A 17095-nucleotide genomic window follows, 5' to 3' on the forward strand; every position below is an offset into this window, starting at 1 on the left:
GAGCATGAACGGGGGAGGGGCAGAGAGAGAGGGAGACACAGAATCGGAAAGAGGCTCCAGGCTCTGAGCCATCAGCCCAGAGCCCGACGCGGGGCTCGAACTTACGGACCGCGAGATCGTGACCTGGCTGAAGTCGGACGCTTAACCGACTGCGCCACCCAGGCGCCCCGAGTTTGTTGATTTTATAACAGTGTGCTGTTTGAATATACCGTACTGATATCTTATCCATCCACTGTTAGAGTACTTCAAGTTTTCTTACTTTTTATTTTAGAGAGAGAGAGACAGAGACAGAGCACAAATGGAGGGGAGGGGGGAGGGAGGGAGACAATCCAAAGCAGGCTCCAGGCTCTGAGCTGTCAGCACAGAGCCCGACGCGGGGCTCGAACCCACAAACTGCGGGATCATGACCTGAGCCGAAGTCGGACGCTCAACCGACTCAGCCACCCAGGTGCCCCAGGTTTTCTCACTCTTATGAACAATTTTGCCGTAACCAATCTAATATATGTAGACGGGTGCAAATTAGTACACATCTCTGTAAGACGTACAGCCCGGCAAGAACTCCTAAGTGATGAGACATGCTTGTCTTCTGCTTTAGGAGATAGTGCCAGTTTTCCAAAGTGGTTGCATCAGTGTGTATTCCCACCTTTGCCCCACATTTTATCTGCCAGTAGGTATTGTCAGATTTTAAGATATTATTAGCCAGTCTGGTAGCGTGCTGGTGGATATGACAGTATTGCTTTGTGATTTTAATTTACATCTTATTTATTTATGAGTTTGAACACCTTTTAATATGTGTGTTGGACATCTGTATTTCTTTTTTGTGAAGTGCCTGCTGAAATCTTTCTTTGGTGAGGAAGATAGATTATCTCTCTTTTTATTACTATTATTATTATTATTATTTTTAATTTTAATTTAATTTATTTTTTTAATTTACATCCAAGTTAGTTAGCATCTAGTACAACAATGATTTCAGTAGATTGTTTAGTGCCCCTTACCCGTTTAGCCCATCCCCCCCTCCCACAACCCCTCCAGCAACCCTCAGTTTGTTCTCCATAAGTCCTCATATGAGTGAAGTGCTAGGATATTTGTCTTTCTCTGACTGACTAATTTTGCTTAGCATAATACCCTCCAGTTCCATCCGCGTAGTTGCAAATGGCAAGATTTCATTCTTTCTGATTGTCGAGTAATACTCCATTGTATATATACCACATCTTCTCTATCCATTCATCCATCAGTAGACATTTGGGCTCTTTCCATACTTTCAATACTTTGGGTATTGTTGGTAGTGCTGCTGTAAACATGGGGGTGCATGTGCCCCTTCGAAACAGCACCCCTGTATCCCTTGGATAAATACCTAGTAGTGTAATTGCTGGGTCGTAGGGTAGTTCTATTTTTATTTATTTATTTTTTTTAATTTTTTTTTTCAACGTTTATTTATTTTTGGGACAGAGAGAGACAGAGCATGAACGGGGGAGGGGCAGAGAGAGAGGGAGACACAGAATCGGAAACAGGCTCCAGGCTCTGAGCCATCAGCCCAGAGCCTGACGTGGGGCTCTAACTCCCGGACCGCGAGATCGTGACCTGGCTGAAGTCGGACGCTTAACCGACTGCGCCACCCAGGCGCCCCAGTTCTATTTTTAATTTTTTGAGGAACCTCCATACTGTTTTCCAGAGTGGCTGCACCTGTTTGCATTCCCAATCTCTCTTTTTATTATTGACTTGTAGGACCTCTTTATATATTCTGGATTTCAAACCTTGATCAGTTATGTACAGCAAACATCTTTCCTCATCTTGTGGCTTATGTTTCGGCTGTCTTTATGGTGTTCTTTTGGTGACCAGAAGCTATTCATTTTGATGTAAATGTATCAACATTTTCTTTTAGCCTTAGTGCATTTTGAAGCTTCCTTAAAATGTCTTCCTTTACCCCAAGATCATAACAGAATGTTTTATATTGCTTTAAAGATTTTTTTTTTTCTTTCACATTTGGGTCTGCAATCCGTCTGAAGGTAATTTTTGTTCCTTGTATGAACAAGGGGTCCAGTTTCATTTTCCTAATTATGACAATACCACTTTGCAAAAATAGGTTTGTCCCCATTGCGCTGGGGCTCCACCTCCGTTATAATCCAGTCTGTGATTGGGCTGTCTCTTCTTCCAGCAGTCTCCCCCTCAGCCAGTACCACACTGTCTTGATTACTGTAGATTAGTAGTGGGTCTTGATACTTGATTGAGCAAGACTTGCCACTTTGTTTTTCTTCTCTGACATGATTTGGTCCTTCGCATTTTCATATAAATTTCAAAATCAGCTCATCAGATGCTAATAAAACAAAGCACTTCTTGGGATTTTGCTTGAGTTTGCATTGAATGGATATGTCAGTTTGGGGAGTATTGTCCTCTTTACAATATTTAGACTTCCAATCCATAAACATGGTATATCTTTCTCTTTATGTAGGTTTTCTTGAATGTCCCGATAAAAATCTGGTCATTTTCTCTGTGGAAGTTTTGTGCTTTTTTTTTTTTTTTTTTTTTTTTTTTGCTGGTGTATTTTCAAAGAAATTCAAGACATTTCATTTTATCCAGTTAAAGACTTAAACCTAACTGCAGTATCATTATCACACTCAACCCAATTAACAAGAATGCCTTCAGCCTACCAATCTATGTTAAATTTTCCCTGTCTCAGAAATGCCTTTTTATGGTTGATTTGTTTGAATCATGATCCAAATAAGGTCCACACATTTCATTAGGTAGATGTGTCTCTTAAGTCTTTTTTGGTTTGCAGTTTTTTTTTTTCCTTTTGATCTTGAATCCCGTTTAATCTCTAATTGATTCTCCCTCTCATCTTTTCCCTACATCATCTATTTGTTGAAGGGGTCATTAGTCTTGTAGAATTTTCCACATTCTGGGTTTGGTGGTCATTATTCTCATGGTGTAATTTAACATATTCCTTTGTTCTTTGTGTTTTCTGTGAACCAAAAATTACACTTGGAGACTTGATTAGATTTTGCTTCAATTTTTTTTTTTTTTTAAACAATACTTCTTGTGTTGTTTTGTATATTTCTCATTACAAAACATCCCGAAACAATGTCTGGGTGTTCCACTTTTGGAGATGTTCATGTCGAGCAGTGGGTGCAGGTGTTGGATTCTTTCATTATAAAATTCCCCACCAGCCTTTCTTCTCATGACTTTAGTGGTCACAAATAATCATTGCTTAGATCTATTATCTCATTCTGTGTTAGAAAATGGTAATTTTCGGGGCGCCTGGGTGGCTCAGTCGGTTAAGCGTCCGACTTCAGCTCAGGTCACGATCTCACGATCTCACGGTCTGTGAGTTCGAGCCCCGCGTCGGGCTCTGGGCTGATGGCTCAGAGCCTGGAGCCTGCTTCCCATTCTGTGTCTCCCTCTCTCTCTCTGCTCCTCCCCCGTTCATGCTCTGTCTCTCTCTCTGTCTCAAAAATAAATAAACGTTAAAAAAATTAAAAAAAAAAAAAAAGAAAATGGTAATTTTCTTTTTATTGTCTGTGAAATCTGTAGTATGGCCCCATTTTCCATTCTGTTATTTGTTATTATTGCCTTTTCTTTCTTTTCCCCCTGGATAATTCTTACCAGGGGATTATCAAGTATATTAGTTATGTTGAAGAATCAAGTTTTGGCTTTGATATTCCCTATTGTATGTTTATTTTCTAGTTCAATAATTTCTCCTCGAATTCATATTAATTTCTTTTTTGAGGGGAGTTTTGTTGCTGTTCTTTTTCTTGTGAGGTATGTTTAGCTATTTTTTGGCCTTTTTTTTTTTTTTTTTTTGAGTTTATTTACTTATTTCGAGGCAGGGGAAGGAGCAGAGAAGGAGGGAGGGAGAGAGGATCCTAAGCAGGTTCCTCACTGTCATCACGGAGCCCAACGTGGGACTTGAACTCATGAACCTGAGATCATGACCTGAGCGGAAATCAGGAGTTGGACGCTTAACCCACTGAGCCACCCAGACACCCCCTGGCCTTTTTTAAAATAACATTGTCAGGTTGCTATTAAGTACTTGAAGTACTTAAGTGTTAGATTAGCTGCCTCCTCAAATTCTGATAGTAATATTTTTATTGCTTTTTGCTATCAAGTATTTTTGATGTCTACAATGATTTCTCCTTTGACCGATGAGTTATTTAGAAGTACATTGTTTAATTTCCAAATATTTGAAGATTTTCCAGGTATCTTTCTGTTCATTGTATTCTTAGTTTAAGTCTTCTGTGGTCAGAGAACTTTCTTTGTATTATTTCTCTTCCTTTAACGTTTCTGAAACTGCTTTAGGTGGTGAAAGTTCCATGCACACTTGAAGGGAATGTGCATCCCAGTGTTTTGGGGTACAGTATCCTCGAAACGTCAGTTGGGGCAAGTTGGCTGAAAACACCGTCCAGGTCTTCTGTGTTCTCACTTATTTTCCGTCTGCTTGTTCTGTCAGTTACTGAGAGAGGGGTGTTGGAATCTGCAGCTGTGATTATGGATTTGTCTGTTTTTCAATTCTAACAGCTTCTTTGGTGTATTTTGAACCTCTGTGCTTGGGTGCGTACACATTTAGTAGTGTTCCGTTTTCTTGAATAAATTGATCTATCTATCTCTGTGTAATGCCTCTCTTTGTCCCTAGTAAATATTCCTTTCTCGGAACCTGACTCCCTGAATTTAACATACGCACTTTCCTTTGATTACTGATTGGATGATAGATTTCTGTTCGTATGTTTATTTTTAACCTATTCATGTCTTATATTTGGAGTGTAGTTATTATAGAAGGCATATAGTTGGGTCTTGCTTTTCTACCCAATTTAATAATCTCTGCCTTTTAACATGGATGTTTAGGTCGTACACATTTGAAGTGACGGTTGATATGGTTTGGTTGGTTTAAATCTACCATCTTTCTTTTCGTTTTCTTTTTAAAAAATTTTTTTTAACGTTTGTTTATTTTTTGAGAGACAGAGAATAAGCTGGGGAGGGGGCAGGGGTGGGGGGGGGGGGAGTCGCAGATTCCAAAGCAGGCTCCAGGCTCCGCGAGCTGTCGGCACAGAGCCCGACGCGGGGCTCGAACCCACGAACCACGAGATCATGACCTGAGCCAAAGTCGGACGCTTAACTGACTGAGCCACCCAGGTGCCCCCTTTTCGTTTTCTATCGACTCCACTCGTCTTGCTGTTCCCTTTCTCTCCTTTGCTGCTGCTTTCAGAGAGGGGGTGTGTGAACATAAACAATTTGTATTTCATATTTGAAATAGAAGAATCATTTTTTTCGACTTTTTTTGGTTCCATTTTTACGATTCCAGTTTATCTTCACTGTCGGCTTATTAGTTACGCTTCCTTTAATAAATTTGTATTGGTTGTTCTGGGGAGTATAATGTACTTCGCTAACTTATTACAACATGTATTCCAGTGAAATGATGCCAGTCTGCATACGGTGCAAGGTCCTGCGTGAGCACGTCCTGAGAGTACAGACTATGCTCGCGGGGGCTGCCGTTGCCTCTTCCCACCTTTGGTGCTCTTGTTTTTCTGTAGTGCACGCCATCATGCATCCCACCCACCGTACCTTGCTACTTTATTTCCTGGAGATATCCAACCATCTTCTGAAGCAATGAAAATGAGGAACATATTTTTTTGATATTTGCCATCATTTAGGCCGTTTTCGTGCTTTTCATTTCTTTTTGTGAAATGCCCATTCTCACTCGGCATCCTTTGGCCGCAAGAACCTCCTTTTCGATTCTTGTTAGTCTAAGACTGCTGTCCGTGAATTCTCACAAGCTTTTATCTGAAACAGTCTTTATTTCGCTTCCATTTAGTTAATAAATTTTAATTTTGAGCGTAGTTTTGGATTTCAAGAAAAATCAAGCAGAGCATGCAGAGTTCCTGTATCCTTCACTGTCTGAGCACTTCCAGCCTTTCCAGCAGCCCTTCCGCGTGTTTTTTGTTTTTTTTTTTAATTTTTGTTTAATGTTTGCTTATTTTTGAGAGAGAGAGACAGAAAGAGACAGAGCATGAGCAGGGGAGGGGCAGAGAGAGAGGGAGACACAGAATCCGAAGCAGACTCCATCCAGGCTCTGAGCCGTCAGCACAGAGCCCGACGTGGGGCTCAAACCCACGAACCGTGAGATCATGACCTGAGCCGAAGTCTGGCATTTAAGCGACGGAGCCTCCCCCCAGGCACCCCAGCCCTTCCGCATGATAATCATGCTTATTTTAAAGTCCTTGTGTGATCGGTCTGTGTCTGGGTCCCATGTCCTCCCCCTCCGTGTCCTCCTGCCTTCCTCCTGCACATCTTTACCCTGAGCTCCCTGGCTCACTCCCCTGTGTTCTCCTCCCCTCTCTTGAGGGTCTTGTCACTGTCCATCCTCGTTCATTTGCTTGCCTACATCCCGGTGGGAGCCGTGCCCCCTCAGGGCACGCCCTGGAACACGGGCATCTCTTGGCCCTGCGTCTGGGGCTGGGTAATTGGGCTAACTCACAGACTCATGACAGTGACCGCACCAGTGGGTGAGAGAAGGAAGGGACGAAGACACAAGAGGTTACTTCCATGCTAAGAGTTCCAGGGAACATTGCTGAGTAAAATTGAGTCATCCACTTTATATTTCAAAAAATTCACAAAAATAACACATTCTTGAAACATTTAGTAATTTCAGGAGTTCTCTGAAACAGGGAGTCTCCCTCCCCCCCCACTACAGTCTAAGGTAGTATATGCTTCCAGACTTTTCCCTAAATGAGTGTATGCATATACAAGTAACGTGTATTGCACATACATACGTAAACATAGTTTGTGTTAAGAAATGGTTGGGGGGGCGCCTGGGTGGCGCAGTCGGTTGAGCGTCCGACTTCAGCCAGGTCACGATCTCGCGGTCCGTGAGTTCGAGCCCCGCGTCGGGCTCTGGGCTGATGGCTCAGAGCCTGGAGCCTGTTTCCGATTCTGTGTCTCCCTCTCTCTCTGCCCCTGCCCCGTTCATGCTCTGTCTCTCTCTGTCCCAAAAATAAATAAACGTTGCAAAAAAAAAAAAAAAAAAAAAAAAAAAGAAATGGTTGGGGCACCTGGGTGGTGCAGTCGGTTAAGCGTCCGACTTCAGCCAGGTCACGATCTCGCGGTCCGTGAGCTCGAGCCCCGTGTCGGGCTCTGGGCTGATGGCTCAGAGCCTGGAGCCTGTTTCCGATTCTGTGTCTCCCTCTCTCTCTGCCCCTCCCCCGTTCATGCTCTGTCTCTCTCTGTCCCAAAAATAAAAAAAAAAAAAAAAAAAAAAAGAAATGGGCTCATACTGTATATAAAATTCTTCACGTCATCTTTTCATTTACGGTATCACAGGCGTCTTTCTAAGTCAGTGCATATCTATGGGTAACTTTGAAACTGCTTATACGGCATGCCCATGGATAGATCTAGCATAACTTATTTAAGCTTCCCTCTTTTGGTAGACATTTTAATTGCAGTTCTTTGCTTGTATTGTGATACTGATGGCTGATGCGCTTGAGGGCTTACCACGGGCCAGGGACCATGCCCTGAGCTTCCGGTGGCTGAGCTCATCGAACTTTCTAATGCTTTCTGAATCACGCACAGTTGTTCTCTCTCCTTTCTCCTCATTAGCGTAGCTGGCACTGAGAAGGACTGAGCCTGATGCTTCTGGACTGTGCTCATCCACTATGACCTCTCCAGGTCATTCCAGCCCAAAGCAGCCAAGTTTTCCAAAGTGTTGGTGCCAGAGCACTGGCGTGTGGGAGTCTTTAGCTTTCCCGTTCTGTATTCACTGCAGCGGATACGCTGTCGCTCCCTGCTTCAGGGGCCCTCTCTTGCCCCTCTCCTCACTGCCCTTAAGAGGGCAGGTCCCTTGCGACCACTCGAAGCTGGATTCAGGTCTGTCTATCCATTCTATGGCCCTGGAAGCAGATTGGGGATCTTAGTTGCTTGATTTCCCAGGGGAGGCCAACCTGAATGTGGTCCAGTGAAATGTAATCAGGGACTTTATAGTGTCTGTTTTCGACTTTCCCAAACCTCCTGGCTGCCAGATCTCGACCTTTCATCCCAGGGGTGGTATAAGTCTCTCCGAGGACAGGCTTGAGTTGATGGATTTTTTTCCTGTCGTGTGCTGGGCCAAACGACTACCTCTTTGAATTCCACATTTCCAGTCTTTTCCTGCAAATCAAGGTGGGTTTGCAACTTCAGCTAATTCTGATGTACGGCCAGAAATGATGCGTGCTGTTCCTGGGTTGTGAGGGGCTCAGAGGAACAGGCAGAGGCGGGCAGGGGCTCCTTTCCATTGGCTCCAAGAAGCCTTTCCAGAGTGCCTGTCCCTCATCGTGGGCAGAGGCCTCCAGGCCACAGCTGATCACACTGACTTTCCCCTGTATTAATGTCTTTGTTTAAAACTGCTTTACTGGGGCGCCTGGGTGGCTCAGTTGGTTAAGCGTCCGACTTCGACTCATATCATGATCTCATGGTTTGTGGATTCAAGCTCCACGTCAGGCTCTGTGCGGACAGCTCAGAGCCTGCAGCCTGCTTCAGTTTCTATCTCTCTCTCTCTCTCTCTGCCCCTACCCCACTCGTGCTCGTGCTTGTCTCTCCCTGTGTCTCAACAATAAATACACATTGAGAAACAAAACAAAACAAAACGCCGCTTTACTGAGGCATATATGTCATGCAATAAAATTCACCCACCTAAAGCACCCAGGTGGATACGTGCCAACAGTCACGCAACCCTCAACCAGAGGCACATTTGAACATTGCCATCACCGCCTTGTGTCCTTGTTCTTGCTTTTGCCCTGTCCCTCGCTTCCTCCCCACTGCGGACCAGGCAACCAGCGATTTGTGTCTGGAGGCGAAGATTTTGCCTTTTCTAGAATTCCTTATAAACGGAATCGTGTGTCGTGTTGTCTTTTCTCTCTGGCTTCTTTTCCTTAGTGAAATACGTTGGGAAGTTATCCCCGTTATTACCACTAGGCTGTTCCTTTTTAGTGCTGCGTCCTAGTCCATTGTATGGACAGTTGGTGCCTTGTGTGTATATTCCCTCGGCGAGGAACATGGAAATTCTTCCACTTTGTGGCTATTGTGAATCGCGCCAGTATGAACATGTGTGTACAAGTCTGTGTGTGGACATAAGTTTTCATTTCATCTGGCCAAATACCTAAGAATGAATTGCTAGATTGAATGATAAATGCATATTTAGATTTTTAAGAACCTACCGTTTTCTAAATTACCGTACTATTTTGCATTCCTACCAACAGTATCTGTGGGTTCCTGTTGCCCCATATCTGTGCCAGCAAAGGTGTTGGCTTTTAATAAAAAGCCAGCAAAGGTGTTGGCTTTTAATAAAAGCATGAATTTTAGTTATTTTTTTTAATTTTTAAATTTTATTTTAAGTAGGCTCCACGCCCATTGTGGGGCTTGAACTCACGACCCTGAGATCAAGACCTGAGCTGAGATCAAGTCAGATGCTTAACTGACTGTGGCCCCCAGGTGCCCCTCAGCAGTTTTAGATTTACAGAAGAGTTGCAAAGCCAGTACAGAGGGTTCCTTATCCCTTTAATCTTCTAATGAGATGGTTCTCAACCAGGGCTGATTTTTGCCCCCATAGACCTGTCACAATGTCCGGAGACATAGTTTAGTTGTCACATCATGGGGTGGGGGGCGGCCAGGGGGATTCTACTGACACCTAGTGGGTAGAGGCCGCTTGAGAGTGAGGTGGCCGTTGGATGCCTCTTGGGACCTTTTCCTTCTGCATTTATTGGTCACTGAATTCCCGCCTACTGTCATGGAGCCTCTCTTCCGAGTCTGTCTAGGCCTGAAGAATCAATCCAAAAAGGAGAAAGTCGTGTTTCTCCAGTTCCACGTGGACAGTTTCAACCTCCAGTGACCACCAGACCAGAGGACACAGGTCTGGTTCCTATAGGACAGTGACCCACATGGGAATGACTATCTCTGGACGTTCCTTGACCGTCTCTCCTCCCTCTGGACAGAGGTCACTGACTTTGCTTTGTTCCTTGGTTTTACTACCTGCCCTTCACACAATGCCTGTAATTAGCATACCGCCACTCAGTGTTGCCCAAGTAACTGTATAGATCATTTCTCATCTCCACAGTCAGATTATTGCCAGAGGGCTGAATGACATCCTCCGGGACTTCGGTAACAATGAGGAGGACTTCTTAACGGTCATGGAGATTGTGGTCAGATTGTCAGAAGACGCAGGTGTGTATAAGGATTGTGTACGTTTATTTTTCGCTTGTGTATTTCCAAGAAATTGCGTCTAACCACCGATAGTGAATTAAAAAGAAAACCTGGGTATTGATCGAAAATTTTAAGCAATGTCTAAGCATGAATGGATATTGTCATCAACAATGGGTGTCTTATTTGGCATCAAATTATCCTTATTTTTAGAAAATTAGAATGACTAATGGCCATGAATGCCATTTGCCCTGGCAGTTAAGGCCTTTTGTATTTCATGCATTTTGCCCGACTGTTGGTTGCTAAGAAAGACCACATCAAAAGAAGTCTTTTGGATTAGAACAATCCCAGTCATTAGTTTCCGTCACCTGTAATCTTTGTAGGCTGATCTTGATTTCTCTCTCTCTTTCTCTCTCTCTACTTCTCCATGATTGCTCTCCCGGGGAGGAAAGCACGCTGCTGGGTGGTAGACGCTGAGATGTCCCTCCTCGCCCCTCCTCCCCCGTGCACGCAGGAGTGAGTGGTGGGGTTACCAGTACTGAGAGCTGCCCTGCGCCCCCCGACCCCCCATTTGTAACGATCAGTGAACAGCTTCAGAAAGTTTCTGAAATCTTACACTGCTTTAGATTTTGATCATTTTCACTGAAAATAGAAAAATAAACATTCCATATAGCTCCTGTATTAGTTTAAAATATTCAGATGAATATGACACAATGCTTTTAAAAAGGCCCAAGTGGATGTTTTGAATCCTTAAATGGGTTCTCTTTGTAAATGAGTCACCATTTACAGTGCTGAAGCAATTATATATTTGTGTTAAATTTAATGTGGTATATTGGAGCTAGAGCCGCTCTTTTGTTTAATGCTCTGCCTTAGAAATAATTGGGATGCGTGGATTGTGGGGGAGTGCATTTATGAAAGAATTATTTATAATGTATACATTCCGGCTGGAATTTAAATAAGCACAACCCATAGGTCTGGCATATGTGCCATTAGTTGTAATGGCTTTTGGACGCTGGCCCAGCGTTGCAGACTGCCTGCTCCCTCCTCGATTTATATATGGCTTGTTATAATAGAGTTGTCATTCTCCCTTCCTTTTATGTTTTTATATTGCTGGATAGCTTATTAGCTTTTTAAGCCTGTCTGTAGCATAAATACTCTAAACGGGAAATGATTTTTAAACTGCGTTTGTCTAATTTCCTTGATGAAGTATTTTAGTAAGAAAAGCTAGAAACTATCGCCATACACTCTGTAAGATGCTTGGCTTATTCTTATACGATTCTTTTCTGATTTTTTATTGCTGCAGAGCCCACGGTGCGGACCGACCTGATGGAACAGATTCCTCCCCTTGCCGTCTTTTTACAAGAAAACAGATCGAATTTTCCAGGGGTGCTCGCGGACTGGACTGTCTTACACCGATCGTAGTGAGGTACCTCACGGATCCGAACAACCAGGTGTGAAAAATTGTAACCTTAAGATCTGTGCAGCGAATTCTCCTTAGTCATATTTGTAGCTGATATCCATAATTCAGAAAACAGCTTTGTGGAGTTAAGTGATTCAAGAACAGAAGATCTATTTGTGCTCGGTTCCTCCAATTGTTCAGGCAGATAGCACTCATTCTTATTATCATGAGATACTTCTTTTTTTTTTTTTTAACTTTTTATTATGGAAATTTTCAAACACACAGCAGTAGAGAGAATATTAAAATGAATGTCCGTGTACTCTCTACCCAGCTTCGACTGTCATTAACATTTGACCAGTGTTTTCTCATTTATCTTAAGATAATCCAACCCAGATAAAAGCATTTCCCAGATACCGTATCATTTTTACTGTAGATGCTTTAGTATTACTCTCTGAGAAATACAGATACTTTTTAAAACACGTAATAGCAATCCCATTATCACATGGATAGAATTTATGAATAGATCTTTGATATTTCACTAATCTCTAGTCATTGTTCAGATTTTTCACTTTTCTCAGAAATCTGGTTTTATGCGGGCAGTCTCTTTAAATCAAATCCACATGAGGTCCATATATTACATTTGATTGAGGTACCTTTTACGATTTCTTTTAATTTGTCATAATTCATCCCCCCTTTTATTCCTCTGCTCCAAGGAAACTAAGTCATTAGACTATAGGATTCCCCACATTTGGGATCTGGCTGATTACATCCCCATAGTGTGGTTTGAAATGTTCCTCTGTTCCCAGTACTTCCTACGAACTGCTAGTTAAGTCTACAGCCTTGGTCAGACTCAGAGTTTTGGGTTGTTGGATAAGAATCCTTTTTAGGCCCTGCTGCTGTATCAGATCAAGAAGCACAAAAGCAGTGTGGCCACTGCATTTGGGTTTTGTCAGCCTTATCTGTTCTTTACAAAATTCCCCACCATGAGTTTGTATTGATATTTCCACGTTAAATTGAGGATTATAGGGCTTTTACTTATTTGATTTTATATTTGTAACTCTTGTGTTTTTTTGTTGTTTTGTTTTTGTCTTTTTACACGGTACACGTCTTGCTGTTTAATGGCATTAGTGTGTGTGTGTGTGTGTGTGTGTGTGTGTGTGTGTGTGTATCCAAAATAAAAATGCCAGTATGATTACTAACAGTTTGGTGGGATAACTGAATACAGTTTAAGGTTTCTTTGCCGTTCTTTTTGTTTTTGGACTGTCTCCCACTAGAGATGCACAGTCGCACAGTCGTATTAACATTAGTATTAATGAGACTGGGTTTCAAAGTTACTTGTATTAACCCTTTTTGTGCCTAAGCTCTCAACTTGATCTGCCATCAGGCTCATTTATCTTCATTTATCTTTTAGTTTTAGGAATTGCTTTAGCTTTTACATTTGGATTTAATTTAGACTTATAATAATTATTTAAGATGTTTGTACATGATTCCAAGTCAAAACTGTAAAACAAAGCACATTCAGAAAAATCTGACTTCTATCCCTACCTCCCCCATCTGTTCCCTACTCCTTCTGTAGATAGCCATTTTTTCTACGTTTTGATTTATTCTTTTTTTCTTTAAAAAAAAAAGTTTATTTATTTATTTTGAGAGAGAGCAAAAGAGACAGAGATGGATCATGAGCAGGGGAGGGGCAGAGAAAGAGAATCCCAAGCAGGCTCCGTGCTATCAGCACAGAGCCCAAGGCAGAGCTTGAACTCACGAACCATGAGATCGTGACCTCAGCCAAAATCAAGAGTTGGATGCTCAACAGACTGAGCCACCCAGGCGCCCCCTAGGTTTTAATTTATTCTTACCTTTAAAAAATACACAACAGGGGGGCCCCTGGGTGGCTCCGTCAGTTAAGCGTCCAACTTCACCTGAGGTCATGATCTCGCAGTCCGTGAGTTCGAGCCCCGCGTCGGGGGTCTCTGCCGACAGCTCAGCTCAGAGCCTGGAGCCTGCTTCGGATTCTGTGTCTCCCTCTCTCTGCTTCTCCCCTGCTTGCAGTCTGCCTCCCTCTCTCTCTGTCTCTCAAAAATAAATAAACATTAAAAAATTTTTTTTTTTTTTAGTGCACACAAGTGGGTAACTCTGAGCAGATACGCGTATGTCCTTGTGTTCCTTGTTCCTTTCTCAGATGCAAAGTGGCGGGCCATGCCTGATGCTCTGTCCCTTGCTTTCCCCACCATCCAGGGTATTCTGCAGATCACTCCTTTGCAGTCTAGGCAAAGCTCCCTCATCCCTTTTTCCAGCAGCAAGCTCCTCCACTGCGAGGATGGAGTGTAGTTTATTGATAGACATTTGGGTTCTTTCTACTTTTCTGTCACTTCAGAATTGTTGCCACAGGTAGCCTCGCAGCCTTTCTATTTGTCAGTTACTCTGGGATTTGCACAAAGGCTAAATGTATTTTTTTTTTTTAAGTTTATTTATTTAGAGAGAGAGAATGGGAGCAGGGGAGGGAGAAGCGAGAGGGAGAGACAGAATCCCGAGCAGGCTCCGTGCTGTCAGTGCAGAGCCCGACGCGGGCCATGACCTGAGCTGAAACCAGGAGTTGGATGCTTCATGAACTGAGCCAACCCAGGCACCCTAGAGGCTAAATGTATTTATAATTTTTAATGATATGCCAAGTTTTCATTATTACTGTTTTCAGATAGTTCTGCCATTTTGGCTTGCTATTTCTCCCTTGCTCTGAGCATTTTTTTAATTTTTTTTTTTTTTTTCAACGCTTATTTATTTTTGGGACAGAGAGAGACAGAGCATGAACGGGGGAGGGGCAGAGAGAGAGGGAGACACAGAAGCGGAAACAGGCTCCAGGCTCTGAGCCATCAGCCCAGAGCCCGACGCGGGGCTCGAACTCACGGACCACGAGATCGTGACCTGGCTGAAGTCGGACGCTTAACCGACTGCGCCACGCAGGCGCCCCGTTCTGAGCATTTTTAAAAAGCGAATACTTGAGCTGTTAACTATGACAGGATTAAAGGTAGTGTTCCAATAAGGAAGACAGTCCTTCTGTTTCCACTCTCCTGATGTCAGTGGTTTGATCACTTTTACACGTTCTTGTCTAGGTGCTTCCGTCTTCCCCCACATAGGTCTGAGCTTAACGTGATGCAGTTTTCCCCATCCATTCATTTTTTCCGGCGGTTTCTGAGTGCCCGATATGAGCCAAGCGTGGTGCTTTGTGTTGGGGATAAAGACCTGAGTAGGACCGATTTCCTGCCCCAGAAAGCGAATCTGTACGTAGTGGATGTACATCTTCATAATCTTCCTGTTTTTACTTTGGTTGAATGCTTAGCTTTCTTCCAGCTTTTTTGATACGGTAGATGCAGTGAGCATCTGTTCTTTTACCTTTGGATATGTTCTTGAAAATGAGATTGCACTGGGTCAGAGAACTTGACATTTCCTTGACCTTTGTCATAGATCACTGCCATCTGTTTGGTTCCAGAAGGGGAGAGGCTAGAACGGTGGTTTGGACCCCAGGCTCTCGGCTGTGTGTGCTGAAGAGTCCTATCAGTGGCTCAGGCCCTGCGACAGCCAGACCCACTGCCCTCGCACGGTGGCCACTCCTTTTGCCTTGGCGTCTCCGGAGCTCAAGTCCCCAAGAGGCCCTTCCACCCCCTCACCGCAGCCTGCCCTCCCTGCTCGGCCACCGCGCTGAGGCTTCACGGGTCCCTGAGGTCCTCCTCGGCTGTCCCCTCCCTCATGTCCCCCTTTCTGGTCTCTCCACTGGTACCCTCCCCCACCCCGCCCCCCCAGTTGTGTCCTTCTGACAGTGCCTCTGCCGCTCTGGTCCTGCCTGCCCATCACAGCCCTCCTGCGTCACGGAGGCTGAGTCTGCGGGGGGTGGGGGGGGTGGGGGTGCACTGATTGGTGCCATCGCACATTTATGGATTCGATCGCAGCCGACTGCAGCACTGTCCGCCTCCCCTTTCACTTGTCCCTGCTCAGCTGCTCCCACGTCGCCCAAGGCAGCTCTTTCAGGCCTCTGCCACTGTCATCAAGCCTCTTCACCTTGCCCTGCCCGGCACCAAACAGGTGACCTGGCCTTTGCCTCCACAGAGGAAGTAGAGACCTTCAATCTTCACCCCCTCCCTCGATGAGTGGAAGCTTCTTCCAGTCCCCCGGAGCCGCAGCCTGGGGCCATCGAAATCCTCCCTTCTCTTGCCTCCCTCGCCCCGCTGGACCTTGCCACGTGTCCTTTCTGTCCACGATAAACATGTAACTCTTGAGTGCGCCCCCTCTTCTCCGTTCTTATCACCTTCAAACATAGAAAGGCAGCAGAGTCCGATCTCCCCGGAGGGTTTTCCTTCAGACTCTGCAATGCCTTCGGGCACAGCCGACTCCATGGGCCGCCAGCCCCCCGCCCGCCATGGCACCTCCAATTGGTGCCTCCCCCTCACTCTGCCCAGGCTGGTAGCCTTGCTCCTTCCAGACGCCCCTCTTCTCCTCCTCCTGTCTAGCTCTGCCTCACTGTGACTGAGGCCAGCCCTTTCAGAAATCCCCCCTCCCACCCTGTGGGGTCCCCCAGGCGGGTAGTAAGATCTGAATTAGGCCGAGATCCAGATTCTTTTGCATATGAGAAGGGTGGGTGTGTCCTGTCCCCGTCCTGGAGCGTCTGCAGCTCAACCCAGGCCTTCCTCAGTCCGTCACACGTCTGTCATCGTCATGTCATCCTCCTCGGTACTCTTTCTGGCCTTGGCACTTGCGGTGACTCGTGGGAGGTGTGAAATCACAGAATCATGCCGGGTGTCGGTATCCTTACTGTGGTCGCCGGTACTGTGAACAGCTTCCGTTTCTTGATCTCTCGCCATGTGATGCACCATGCTCCAGGATTAGCGAGGATTATCTTGTTTACCCTTCCTAACCACCCTGCAAAGTAGGGGCTCATTAGTTCCTCTTTGTTTTAGAGGCGAGGGAGCTGAGGTGCAGAGAAACGTGGTTGTGTGTGCTGGGGCGCGGCTGAGCTGGAGAAGGACCCCGGGATGCCGGGCTTGGTTTCCTGAGGCTCATCTGGTAGATGTTTGGGGAGTGCCTGGGCTCTTCTGGATCCTGTAACTAGTATTTTCTCTACCATTTTAGACTCTGAGCACTGACTGTAGGAACCGCGTGTTAATTTGATCCATCTCTGAGACCGAGCCCAGGGCCTGGGACCCGGTAGAGTTGGAGTGGAGGGCTGTAGAACTGAATCAGCCGACTCCATTCGCTAGTGTAGCCACATTTCTTCAGCTGTCCTGAGCTACTCGCCTTCTGTCTCCGGGGGAATGGGTGTCCCAACCCCTCTTCACATTTGATGGCTTCATTTCCCTCTTTGTTCCCGCTTCTTGTCTCCTAGCTGCCTTACTTTTCCAGTCTCCCGCACTGGCTTTTCTCTTTTGAGTACCATCATGCCTACATCTCCCTCAGCCTCCTGTTCCCTGGCCTTGACCCTGAGCGGACCACTGCCGAGCTTCTTGAAAGAGGAGCGTCCGTAGCCTCTTCCCTGCAAGGGCTCCCAGCCAGGCGGCA

General features: G+C 45.0%; 1 protein-coding gene across 1 annotated transcript in view; it reads left to right on the forward strand.

The window, feature by feature from the left end:
* LOC123579941 (serine/threonine-protein phosphatase 4 regulatory subunit 1-like) overlaps positions 1 to 17095 on the forward strand; it is an 84433-nt gene that overhangs the window by 32215 nt on the left and 35123 nt on the right. The window contains 3 exon segments of the mRNA XM_045444126.1: positions 10073 to 10179; positions 11459 to 11556; positions 11559 to 11606. Of these exon segments, the coding sequence (XP_045300082.1) occupies positions 10073 to 10179; positions 11459 to 11556; positions 11559 to 11606 (253 nt within the window).

This window comes from Leopardus geoffroyi, chromosome A3 (genome assembly GCF_018350155.1).
Source record: "Leopardus geoffroyi isolate Oge1 chromosome A3, O.geoffroyi_Oge1_pat1.0, whole genome shotgun sequence".
Classification (NCBI taxonomy): domain Eukaryota; kingdom Metazoa; phylum Chordata; class Mammalia; order Carnivora; family Felidae; genus Leopardus; species Leopardus geoffroyi.